This window comes from Notamacropus eugenii, chromosome 1, assembly GCF_028372415.1.
Source record: "Notamacropus eugenii isolate mMacEug1 chromosome 1, mMacEug1.pri_v2, whole genome shotgun sequence".
NCBI lineage: Eukaryota > Metazoa > Chordata > Mammalia > Diprotodontia > Macropodidae > Notamacropus > Notamacropus eugenii.
Window position 1 is genome coordinate 344,051,244 of NC_092872.1, and position 13,292 is coordinate 344,064,535.

A 13,292-nucleotide genomic window follows, 5' to 3' on the forward strand; every position below is an offset into this window, starting at 1 on the left:
CTTCCAGTCGCCTTCTCTATCTTAAAATCTCTATCCAGATTATGGGTGCTGAAGCCCCTTCAGAAAGACAGGAAATCTGGCTTCCTGGAACTGGTTGCTAGAAGGCCACACCTCACCATTCCCACTTGCCCACCACACAATGAATGCTTTTAGAAATACTTTTCCTGGAAGCTTTGGCCGTGATGAGTTGAAGTTCATGTACTACTCCCCTGCCTTTAGATTCTCAGGCATTTCTGAGGCCACATATCCCATTTCCCCTGCCTCCAGGCAGCTCTACACTGAAAACATTTTCTCCAGGAAAGAGAATGAGATAGGAGAGCAGGAACCCCATGGGAAACAACACAGATGAGTAACCTGTGGGAATTAGTTCACTTTAATCCCTTTGGTGTGAGCCTTACTAGGAATCCAGTCCTTTGTTCTTCCTCTTTTCTCAGTTTTCTGTTTAGAGAGGGCCCCTTTGCTCTCTGTTGGTTCTTTAGAAGGTCCAAATCAAGACTGCAGCCTTAATTAGAAAGATGTTACTATTCATTTAAAGGAGGAACCAACCCATGGGCAGCAAGTCCAAAATTAAACCAAGTCTTTGACCAGCCAGGTCAAAACATACACACACCTACTTCAGAAGCCCTGGGGCTCACTCTTTTGGTCAAGTGGCTGGAAGTAGAGGTCTGTGGAAGCAGGAACTGTTTCTGTAAAGGTATCTGGCATGCTCTGAGTGCTCACCAAGTGTTTAGTTTTCATAATGTCATTTGAGAAATTCTGTGCACGTTTATGTCTGCTTTAAAAGAAACCAGGCTAGTCTGTGCTGCTGATAGCAGTGAATATGGTAGGAGTGAGTAAATATGATCCCAGATTTCCTCATAATCTATCAACAGTCTGGGGTTTAGGCTGGCAAGAGCACAAGGATGAGTATACAGTAGGGATTCAGTAAATTCTCACTCCAAGACTCAGGCAGATCAGTACAATAACTAACCAGAACTCTCAAGCTCCCATGCTTTGTCACAACTTACCTTCTTGCAGGCACTCAGGGGCTTTTGAAAACACAGGCACCTGTAAAGGATGGGATTGGAAGAATTATTACCTCATTCCCCAAACAAAGAAATAGGAGATTGTTTCATAGTCTGTTTCCTTTGCACTGCTCAGGAGGTCACAGTCGAGAAAAGCAATCAGACTCTGGTTCTGTAGACTCCCAGGATGGCCAGAGTTGGAGAGCTGGGGCCAAGAAATGCAGTCCTATTAGCTGTTACTTGGAAAGAATCTCAAATATACATAAGGACTGAATTGTTATTGCTCTGTAATCTTAGTAGTGTCTGATTCCTTGTGACCCTATTTGGGGTTTCCTTGGAGAAGATGCTGGAGTGGTTGGTCATTTCCTTCTCCAGCTCATTTTACAGATGAGGAAGCTGGGGCAAACAGGGTTAAGTGACTTGCCCAGGTTCACACAGTATCTGAGAGCAGATTTGAACCCAGGAAGAAGAGTTTTCCTGACTCCAGAACCAGCACTTTATTGACACTGCACCACCTGGTTGATAAAACTGTAATGCTAACATACGCACACATGTGTGCACACACATGTGTTTACATGTGGTTTTCCTGGCATAATGAAAGTTCTTTGAAGGCAGAGACAGGTTAATGTCTTTGTATCCCCAGTATGTAGTACAGGATAGGTGCTTAATAAATGTTTGTTGAATGATTAATTCTCTGATACTATCATTAATCTCAAGAATTCCAGGGCAGGGAATAGAAAGATTTCTAGATATAGAACTAAATTGGGGTTCAAATATCAACTCTTCTAATTATGTGTGCTTAGGGAAATCCCTTCCCTTCTTTAAATCTCAGTTTTCTCATCTGTAAAATGGAAAAAAAAAAAAAAAGATCTTTTAAGGACTTTTCCAGTTCTAGATACCAAACTGATAGTTCATTCAGACTTTGGAAATCACCCTGAGCCAAGCAGGCAGGTGTAGTAGCCAAGCCTCTGTAGCCTGGGGCCACTTCTCCCTAGGGCCTGGCAATCTCTCTATCAGACTGGTTTTGTCAGGGGCTTCTAGTTATTGAAAGCGATCTCTCAATAAAATTCCCAAATGTAATACTGGTGTGTAAATGGGTGTTTGAGGATCTCATGGGTAACAGTGATGTGATAAGAAGCCGGAGATTCCATCCCTCAGGTAGTTTCCCCTGCCTCCTTCGGTTTGTTTGTGGTCAACATTAATCATTTCCTCTAACTGCATATAAGAGCTTCTCAGCCCCTGATCAGCCCAGTTCAGAGCTGAAGCTTGAAACGAAAAACTACAATGCAAAAGTTCTTCCACCTTCTGCTCTTCTCTGCTTTGATCCCTTCTGCCAGCTTGGCGCCCACCACCCCAAAGTCAAGGGAACCTGACCTGGAGACTCTCATTGCTCAAACTCTGGAATTATCACGTAATATCACTACAGAGCCAGGAAAGGTAAGTGACTCACAGGTGACTTGGCTTCAACCTTTGCTCTGCAGAAGTTAATCTGCCCGTTTCTTCAAATGTGAGCTAATCATCTGCTTTCTCTTCTTCAGGATAGAGAGGTGAAGATTGTTTCAGAGGAATTCAACAGGCAGGTAAGATGCACTCCGCTACACCTATCTATACATCTGCCTTTCTAAAGGAAATTATTTAAAGGATTCTTGTCCCAGCCCTCTGCAGTCAGATCAGTTACCATTTAAGATAAGATGTAGCAGGCAGCTAGTGTGTAGCTGGCTTGTAACTTACATGACTCACCAGCATTAGTATTTCTGTTTATTTGAAGGGTTTTGAACACTATACCTTCCTTCTTCCCCTGCTCCCTCCTTTGCTACTGCCCCAAGGGGGATTATTAGAGCCAAAAGTTAAGTGCCAAAACCAGAAACTATTTTATGTGCCAGCGACCCTAGGTCTCTACTACAGCTTGATTACTCTCAGTCATAGTTTCTCAGATATCACAGTCAAAGAGGACAAATGACAGCAGGGGAAGGAGGAACCAGACAGTGGCTCCCACAGTCTCCTGAAAGAGTCCGTGTTTCTCAAGACCAACAATCTCTGAGCTCCTCCTTCAGTCTCCTAGCATAGGTCCTTGTTAACACAGGGTCCCCTCTCCTAGAAAAATGAGCATTGGTTTTGGAACCAGAAATCCAATTGGCTTTGTTATTGGGCAAGTCTGCTTGGTGTCTCACTTTTCTTAGTCATAAAATAGTTTCTTTTGCAAATAATAATAGTCCCCAGTGGGATAGTACTTAAAATTTCATAGAGCATTTGCCAAATAATCCTGTGAGATGGAAAGTGTAGATATTATTATCCCTGTTTATAGGTGAGGAAACTGAGGTTCACAGAGGATAAGTGACTTGCTCAGGATCATATAGCTATGATACATCAGAGCTGAGGGTAGAATAGGGATATTGTAAGGATTAGATGAGATCATTGCTGAATAGAACTTTGTGTACTATTTAATGCCTCATTAAGCTATCATTCTTATGCTGAGGTTAGAACTTGGGGGACAGAACTCCTAATTTTCCATCTCAGAGTCTTTTCCCCCAGGTCCCAGAGATATCGAACTATAGTTAGCTGGCAGCTCACAACAGAAAACTGAGTTATAAAAGGCAGTGGGATGTAGCAGCTAAAGCATTGAATTAGAGTCAGAAAAACCTGGATTTGAATCCTTCCTCAGATAATTACTAGCTATGTGACCTTGGGTTAGTCATTTAATATCTCTTGGCACCAGTTTCCTCATCTATAAAATGAGAAATGACCTCTAAGGTCTTATTCTACCCTAAATCTATGAATGCTCCTCTAACAATGAGTAGCCAGGAAAATCACATTAATTCCAGGTGATTGTTCTATGCTTTTTCCATGCTTGGGTTATGCTGCGGCATCATATCCTTGAGCATCAAGGGCGGCAGCTCACATCAGTTCTGTGGGCACACATATTTGACTAGACCGCTGACTGTGGGAGAAAAAAGCATGGTTGGCATAATGACTGGATAGGTGTGATATCCAGAACATGGGAGCAGCTAGGCAATGATCTCTGTTGGGTCTCATGAACAACATGCACTTACCATCTCCTTCCCAGAATCTCCTAGAATAATCTGGGATGTGGGCAAACCTGGTGAGAACATGGGAACTTTCTAAATGCTTTGGAGAATTCAGTACTACTATTGAAAACAAGTTAATGTGCAGAAAGTGTCAGAGAAGAACAAGTCATTGTAGAGTGTGCTGTGGTGGTCTCAGACTTTGACAATTTATATGTCTCACTTTGTAATACAAAGAACACAGGATGTGAAGTAAGATTTTAGATCAAATCAGGATCTGCTACTTTAATCTCATGTGACCCTAGGCAAGTTAATTAATTGGTTTCCATTTTCTTATCTGTAAAATGAAGGGGTGTGAATAGTTGTGAAAGGTCTCCTCCAACTCTAAGTCCTATGATCTTAGAAGCTCTACTGCTACAGGAATCCCTCATGCTATAATTGGAAAGAACTCAGCCCCAACCTCTGTGGATCTGTTGTAGTGACAAAACATAACAATTTTAGCTTGGAGTTGGGCTACGATCCCATTGACTCAGACACACTTACTCAACAAACTGACTTTTCTTTCAGGAGCCCAAATGCATACAGACACATATAAAGACTTTTTCTGATGGTTTACATGCAAGTGATCAAGCAATCAAGAAAAACCTAGAGGAGATTGCTACCCGCTTCAATGCATCTTCATGTCCCTCACTCGATGTAAGTTTTCTCTGTTACAGAATGTTCTCTGTTTTAATGATGTGATGTGGAAATGGTCAGGTTTGCTTTTCATTGCTACCAAATCCTTGTATAGACCAGGAAAGATCACATTTGAGAGCAGGTTAAAGCAACAAGGAGATATGTATCTATGTAGAAACACACATTTTAAGTATATACATGCATTGTATAAATAATTTACACAATATATACGTTTCTATAATTATACTTTTGCATATTTCAAGTATAAACACCCATATATGTGTATGTATGTTTTAAGAACAAATTATTTCCATGGTGTATGTATATATTAAAATATGTAACAGCAGAGTATATTGAAAGTTAGACTTAAAATCAGGAAAATCTAGATTCAGAACCTACCTCTGACACTAGCTGTGTGACACGGACAAGTCACTTCATTTTTCTTACTCAATCTCAGATTCCTTCCAGTCTCTTCATGTAAAACTGGGGTCCCCAGGGGTCCCCGACTCCCAGAGCTGATGTGAGACTCAGTGGTGATAATGTCAAGATGTCGAGCACATGATTTCCTTACAGAGTTCTATCTACATATGTGTTAGTGCTGCATGAATTTGTGTATTTTACATACATATGGTATATATAATACATCTAACTTACGTGTACACATACACAAGTATATGTTAATATGCATTTATATATAAACATATGCATTTATATATTCTCATTTTAGAAATGACTCAATGATTTTTATATAACAAAGGTATAAAAGTAAACCTATTTCTGATACTTAGAAGAAAAAGCTTAGTGTTTTTCAATAGCTATAAAATTCATCACTGGTTGACTTATTAAGGTCGTAGACCACAGTGGAGACATAGTAGGTCTGACAGCAAGACAGGATTACCTAATCCCCCCATTTTATAGATGAGAAACTGAGACTTAGAGAAGTGAGGTGACCAAAGCCACAGAACAAGTCAAATGTCAGATCAGGGAGTGGAATCCATATCTCTTGAGTTGCAGTCCAGGGTGTGTTCCACTAAGGTTACATGATAAACTACTTTAGGTGTCCTGTACGTCTAGATCCTGTAATATTAACTCTTACAGGAAAGGAGGTTGCCAACATCCTGATTGAGCTTTAAAAACATATAGCCAACTCTCAGTTATTCACCTTAATGATTTCAGGGCCATAAGGCAGGTAGATATTCAAATAGCAGATTACCTGTATCTATTTGGCTTTTAATTTGGACTTTTGAACGTGGGTGTGTCTGGTGTTCTTGGAATTCACAATGCTACACACCAAAAAAATGAAGTCACACCTGAGAACTGGGAAGTTGTCCAATTTGCCTGTTTAGAACCTGTCCTTAATCCCTTCTTCTGGTTTGAGAGAGATGCATCACCTCCCCCAAGCTAATACAAAATGCCAGCCTAAACAGAGGCAGTCCTGAATGAAATAGTTAAACATTTTGGTCTAAAATGTCTCCTGTACTGTATGTACAGTAGAAGAATGAAGAAAACATAGTAGACTAAATTACCCTAGAACTCTATCAACTGTTATGTTAAGCATCAGGGATTTGCCTCTAAATTAACTGTGTCTTAGGGGCTGACTATTCTGGACACTCACACACACACGCACACACACACCACCACCACCACCACCACCACCATCACCACCACCACCACCAACAACAACCCAGCAGGCTGTTTAGTTTGTACATAGATCCAGAGCTTCCCATCATATTGATAGCAACTCCCTATTCCTAGGTCCCTTTAGTTCCTTCTCCACAGCAGTTCCTCATGCTTTCTGTCCCAGAAACATGTTGGCAATCATAAAGTAGCCAGAGGGAAATTCCTCTCTCTATTTCTATTCAATGTAATTCAAACATTCCAGAGCTTAGATTAAAACAGTCCCTGCCCTCACAGATTCACCTGGGAATAAAAAACAAACTTAGATAACTATCATAGCTCCTCTTATATGATAAGAGCTTTCGAGGAAAGGTTCAAGCAAGCACTCCTAGAGGGGAAGGTCCTTTAATGAAGAGGGAAGACTTTATGGAGGAAGTACCTAAGAAATGGCTTGAGCACAAGTCAAGAGGCAAAGGCTTGGATCAACATGATTCTAAAAATAACACTGGCCCAGCAAGGCTAGAGGAGTGAAAGAAGCCCTGGACTTGAAGTCAGAAGGGGTAGGTTCAAGCCTCAATTCTAGCATTCACTAGTCATATATCCTTGGGCAAGTCACTTTGCCCCCTTCCCAGTCTCAATTTCTTTCTCTGTAAAAGGGGGATCATAGACTTAATAAAATCTCCCTCCTAGAATTGTTGAAGAAAAGGGGCTCAATGTACTGAAGAACAGTTTGTATTTAAAATGAGTTTGAATTTGAATTATTTTAAAATTATTTCAAATTAGGCTTAGTCACTCATAACTTGACCCAGGAAAGACGAAATTTCTTCTCAGAAATAATAGCCCCATCCCAATCCTAACCCCTTACAAAGCAAGAGATAAAAATAGAAGATAAGATGAGCAATGTTTCTACTTAATAACATTAAAAGCTAATTAGAATTATTATTTTTTTAAAGGAAACTTCCTGCAGGTTGCATATAACTCACCACACAGAACTGAAAACTCAATTAATTCAGTTTTTGGAAGAGATCCCTTCTGACTGCCAGAACCTGAAACCTTCATCATCTGCTGAGAGCTGACCTGCACCAAAGCCTTCACTGCCCAGAGCCTGCCTCCTTTGCCCCCTCCACCCCTGCCAGGGAAACAGAGCCCAGGCAAAGGGCTCTGAGTTTTTCTATCTTGCAAGAGACTGGGGTACTAGCTTCAATTCCACAGGATCTCCCAGCTGCAAAGGGCTCCTAGGGTCCTAAATGGGGTCAGGTTCTGTTATGTTTACATGGACTTCTACATAAACTTTGGAAGACAGATTTTCCTACATTGGAGAGAATAGGGGGTGGGGGTGGGAGGGTCTCTTTTACACTGGAAAGAGTAATATATATATCTATATATAATATGTATTTATTTATTTATTTATTAAGCCTTAATATTGTATTTATACAAGATGTTCTACCTAATATATAGATGATAAATATTGTATTTTTGTTCATGGCCTTTTCTTTATGAGTTTGGAGAAAAAGGTATGTTTTTTGCTTGAGAAGCATCTTTCTGTCAATCAATGTATATTTATAAGGTGGTAAATGAATAAATTATTACTCCAAAAAATCTTATTCTACTACTTCATGATGGCCTAGAGACAATTCTGAGATCTCAGTCAACCAATCAATAAGTATTTATTAAGTATCTACTGTAAAATAGGCTCAAGAGCTACCAATACAAAGAATGAAACTCTTTCTCCTTTCAAGAAATTTATATTTCAATGGGAGACAAGTACCCTTAAGCTCTGGCAGTTTCCAGTATGATGAAAAGTATAGCCCTAACAACAGACTACTAGAATAGTCAAGTACAAAATGACTTATCACCAGTAGCCTGATGTGCTTCACTATTATCCACTTGATGTCAAAATAACCCAAGGAAGACACTCAGGACTTTAGATGGCCCCCTTTAGCAAATTTATGGGAGGACACGAGCTAGAGTCACTGGGATGGACAAGCATGAATGGGTCAATTGATGCAATGGGCATCACGGGGGAGAAAACTCACATGAATGAAACTCAGGCAGTTAGATGCCACAATGGACACACGGACTGACTTGGAGTCAGGAAGAGCTAAGTTTGAACCCAGCCTCAGACAATTGCTAGCTGTGTGACCCTTGGCAAACATCACAATCTCTATTTGTCTCATCTGCAAAATGGAAATAATATAGTGGCATTTGCCATGTAGAGTTATCATGAGAATAAAATGAGATGTTTATTATTTGCAAACCTTAAAGGATTATATAAATGTTAGCTATATTATTGTGACTGAGGTAATATATTTCTTACAGCATTGTAATGGATAAAGAAGACTCAATCCTTGCTCTCAGGAAGCTGATAAAAAGCCTGATAGGAGCTACGAGAACAGTCTGTCCTCCGTTTTCCCTTATACTTGTCAGATGCAGGGAATTTTCTGCAATATCTCTCCAAAATATCTTTACTTGCTCAAAAAGGGACTTCAGAATCCCTTGTTGGGGAATCTTCCTCTCAAAACCCATCAATGAAAATCCTGGAAGACAAAGAAAAAAAACTATCCCTGATTTCCGTTCCACTGCTTAGTCTGGTCTATGTCCAAGAACAAGTGTGTGATCCTACAAAATTTAATACAGATCAACTTTTCCTCAGCTCCTCTCTCCAGAAGTGAAGTAAGGAAGGAAATATGCTGTCTAGGATTCCCCTGCACAGTCAGGCCTACTGTACATTTTTGTGCAATGACATAATGTGGGGCCACCTCCCAGAGGCACAGATGAAGCAGTAGTCAGTTGTGGATTTTTCTCCTCTCCCATTACCAAAGGAGGCTGAGAGAATCCCCTTCCATGAAGGAGGTAATTAAATAAACAGTCTGGTACTATGGAAAGAACTCTATGCTAGGAACCACAAGACTTGGGCATGAGCCCATGCTTGGATGCTAACCTGTTGGAAGGCAAATCACTCACTGCCATTTTAGAGGTGTGGATGGTGCAGCCTTAAAGGGTTAACAGAATCAATGTGTCTACTTCTTAAAGTTATTATGAGGATAGAATAAAAATAACATCAATTTTTTATAAGACTTTATTATTTTCAATGCACTTTCAGGTTCATTCTCTTATTTGTTCCTTACAACAAATGGCAGGGAAAATGGCAGGGAGGGCAAGGGCTATTTGTTTCATTTATCAGGTCTTTGAGGAGGTAACCTGACCCAGTGAACCTCTCATATCTCAGTGGTCCTACATTAGCCTTCTTTATCTAAAAACAAAAACTCCTGCTGGGTCCAAGGAGCTGGAACACTATATCTGCTCTCTATCCACTAAGGATCCACTTTGCTCTGGGGTCAGGCACACTGCTCAGATGAGAATCAATTCTTGAGGGGTCCTGCCCTCTACTGTGAGGAGTTTGGCTGCCATTCTTCATGTTCTTCAGCTTGGTACACTTCTACTCTGGTACACCTGAGAAGATTTACTACAATAACATATAGTAGTAGTAGTTATATGTAGTAGGTTTTGGTTGTTGTTTAGGGTATCCTCAAATGGGGAATTATAATTTCCTACACATATACACACATACATACACAAGTGTGCATGAACACTACTCCCCAATAAATAAACAAAGGAACAAATGCAAATGATCAACAGCCATATTTTTAAAAAATCATTCCAAATCACCATTTTGATGTTTAACTAAGTTCTAAGTGCTCCACCTGCTTTCTGTGCCTTCATAGCTTGTTGGAACAAATTGTTCACATCCGCCCATTCCACTGGGAGAAGTCTGGAAGCTAATGTGATCCCTGTCAGCTGGGAAATGACTGCACAAACTAGGATATATGAATGAAATTGAATATTATTGTACAGTAAAAGTGACAAAATGGACAGCTTCAAAAAAACCTCAGAAGAGTTATATGAACTGATGCAGAATGAAGGGCACAAAACCAAAAGAACTTAGCAACAACACTGGAAAAGCAAATAACTTTGAAAGACTTAAATACCATGATCAATGTTATACTAACCATGATCCATGATCCATGGTAACAGTGATGAGATATGCTACCCATATGCAGGGATTATTTGCTGCCAAAATTGCATAGGGAGATAATGAATCAGGATATAGCATTCACCATGTTCTTTTTATTTGGTGTTTGTTAATTTTAAAACTTTTTAAAAAATACTCAAAGAAGTAGGAGGGAGGGAGAAACACTAAACATAAACATTTCCAAGCACACATTGACAGAATTTAAAACAGGATTTAGTAAAAACTAGTAACCACTTTTGCAGAAGGTTAAGAGTTAAATCTCTTCAAAATACAGTTTTCTGGACATATGAATAGGCATTGTTAAATTTTACCTTGAGATTCCAGCAGCTTTTAAGATGTATATTTCTATATCCCCATTATCATTTTATCCCACTGAAAATAACCTCATCTTCATCCCTGATTAATTATACCAAGCTCTATGCTCTTGAAAAGATCTTGAGAAAGATACCATATGATGCACTCTATAGGTTTTTCTTTTTTTAATGTAAATTTTATGAATTTGACCAACTGCTTTTGGGGCTTTTGCTAATTTCTGACATAAACAAATGTTTCATACTATCCCTCAAAGTCCCTCTATTGGCAGGTCAGAACTTGGGCTTGGGTATCTCTTCTTGCCAGAGGTCATCCTTCTGATGCAGAAACTTTCCCTCTTACTTGTCAGCTTCAACTAATGGACACAATAACTTCAGACTTCTTGAACTCACAAGTTCACCTCTAAGCTTGAAAACTTCCATCTCAAGATTGCTATCTGGTCAACCTTACTTAGAAAAGAAACAAAAAACCAGAGGAGTCAGCGGGGTCTCTGAGATCCCATCTCAAGTTTGCCTAGGCAGGACTTAATGATAACTTTAACCGCCATGGATCCTTTGCCACATGGCAGCTTGGTGGTCTGTAGTCCCTCACAAGAAGAGTCTTGAAAGTTCTTGCCATGCTCCCCACATATAGGAAAAAGAGAAAGGCAGTTACAGGTGGTTTTTTTTTTAATTTTTATATTATACTTTTAAAATATCCACTGAGTCATCAGCAATTCCTTCCCAGTGGTCAATAAGGATATTACCTTATCAGGAGCAGTGAGGGGCTATGTTATTCTCAAAGCACTCAAGCACTAAGCTAATCCACCTGGTCAACTGAAATTAGGCAGGGAAGTCAGTCTATGAGTATTTATTAAGCACCTACTGTGTGCCAGTTACTACGATAAGCACTGAGGATACAAAGAAAGGTATAAGCAGCCCCTGCTCTCAATAAGCCCATGAACTCTTCAATCTTGAGTTACACTGAGATCATGATACTATTTTGAGAGAGAGAGAGAGAGAGACAGAGACAGAGACAGAGAGAGAGAGAAACAGGAAAAGGGAGATAGAAAAAGAGGAAGACAGACAGATAGGCAGAAAGACAGAGACAGAGAGACAGATAGGCAGAGAGATAAACATGTTTTTAAAGCTTCTCTTGGCACCCCATGCTCAACATTGGTTAGTTCATAGGGATTTAGGGGTTGGCTCTGGAGAAGAAAGTGAGGCTAGTGACCTTTCATAGCCCTCTCTCACTCAAATCAAAGTCAACTACAAGTCATGTCATCATCTTCCTGCTGTCATGGTCCCCTTCAAGAACGGACAAACACAACCTGTGAGTACTCCGAGCTGCCTGAAGGGGGACCCAGCTAGTTGGGTAACTCAGCTCATCCGCTCTCTCTCTCTGTCTCTCTCTGTCTCTCTCTGTCTCTCTCTGCCTCTGTCTCTTCCTTTCTCTATCTCTCTGTGTCTTCTCTCTAGCTAGTTGGGTAACTCAACTCATCCTCTCTCTCTCTCTCTCTCTCTCTCTCTCTCTCTCTCTCTCTCTCTCTCTCTCTCTCTCTCTCTTTCTCTCATACATTTGACAACAGTAAGTTCCTACCCAAGAACCATTTAATGTATATTTCAGAGGCATTCCTGCCTCAGAATGAATGTTAGTAGCAACTGTCTCTCTTTGGCCCAGCAACCCAGAGGCTTTTCCCCTCCCACTTTGATTTTTTTTTCTTATTCAAGGGGCCATTGACTCACTTCTTAAAGATGCCTTTTCACCTAATTGTGAATTTCACTCTAAGTGAAAACCTGAGAAGACCTTAAGCCTAAAAGGGCTAGGGTGTCCCATTGTATCCTGGGCCATCTCCAGTCATCCTGATGGCTACCTGGCCACTAGACCCGCATGTCTCTGGAGAAGAAAGTGAGGCTGATGACCTTGCACAGCCTTCCCTCACTCAAATTCAAGTCAACTGATGTCATGGTCCTCTTTGAGAATGAAGAACCAACACAACACAACAAGGAAATTAGTGGGTCCATCCAGTCTCTCTAACTGAGTTTCTCTACTTAATGTTCCTGTCAAGGTTTCTCTGATTTATGTTACTCCTGTAATTCATGTTACTTTCATCCCTCTAAGGACAAATCAGGGTGGTAGCAAACAGAGAACAATGAGAATAACTAATAAAAACTTTAAATTCTTTGTAAAAAGTAAATGTCATAGAGACAATCTCTGTTAATGACTTAGAATGAAGTTTGATTTGAGTTTACAGGAGCATATTCCTGTAAAAGATCACTGAATATCAGCACTATAAGGTGCTGGTGAGTCTAATCCTCTTATGTAACAGATGAGAAAACAGGGGGCCCAAAGAGGTGAGAAGGACTCTGCCAAGGTTTTGGCATTTGAGCACACACCTTCTCATCCATTCTCACATTCTTTCTACCTTTGCTCTGTCTTTCTTGAGAAAGGGCTCAAGATTTCTTGTAAAAGTTGAAAACCTTGGCTCACCTTAGCACCATAATATGAACTATAATGGGAGCTGATGCTTATATAGCACTTTAAGTAAGACAAAGCCGTTAGCTTAATTACTTCATTTCATCCTCATAACAGCCCTACTTCCACATCTGTGAACTGGAGATTATAATAGCACCTACCTTCCAGAGGTTA

The 13,292-nt window shown here is 40.2% G+C and overlaps 1 protein-coding gene across 1 annotated transcript; it reads left to right on the forward strand.

Annotated features, from left to right (window-relative positions):
• The first annotated feature begins 2,107 nt into the window (after positions 1 to 2,107).
• On the forward strand, positions 2,108 to 7,646 carry CSF2 (colony stimulating factor 2). Its single transcript, XM_072641404.1, has 4 exons — positions 2,108 to 2,441; positions 2,543 to 2,584; positions 4,595 to 4,723; positions 7,273 to 7,646. Exons 1-4 carry the CDS (start codon positions 2,289 to 2,291, stop codon positions 7,393 to 7,395), a joined length of 447 nt encoding a protein of 148 aa, XP_072497505.1. The 5' UTR covers positions 2,108 to 2,288; the 3' UTR covers positions 7,396 to 7,646.
• Positions 7,647 to 13,292: the final 5,646 nt, after the last annotated feature.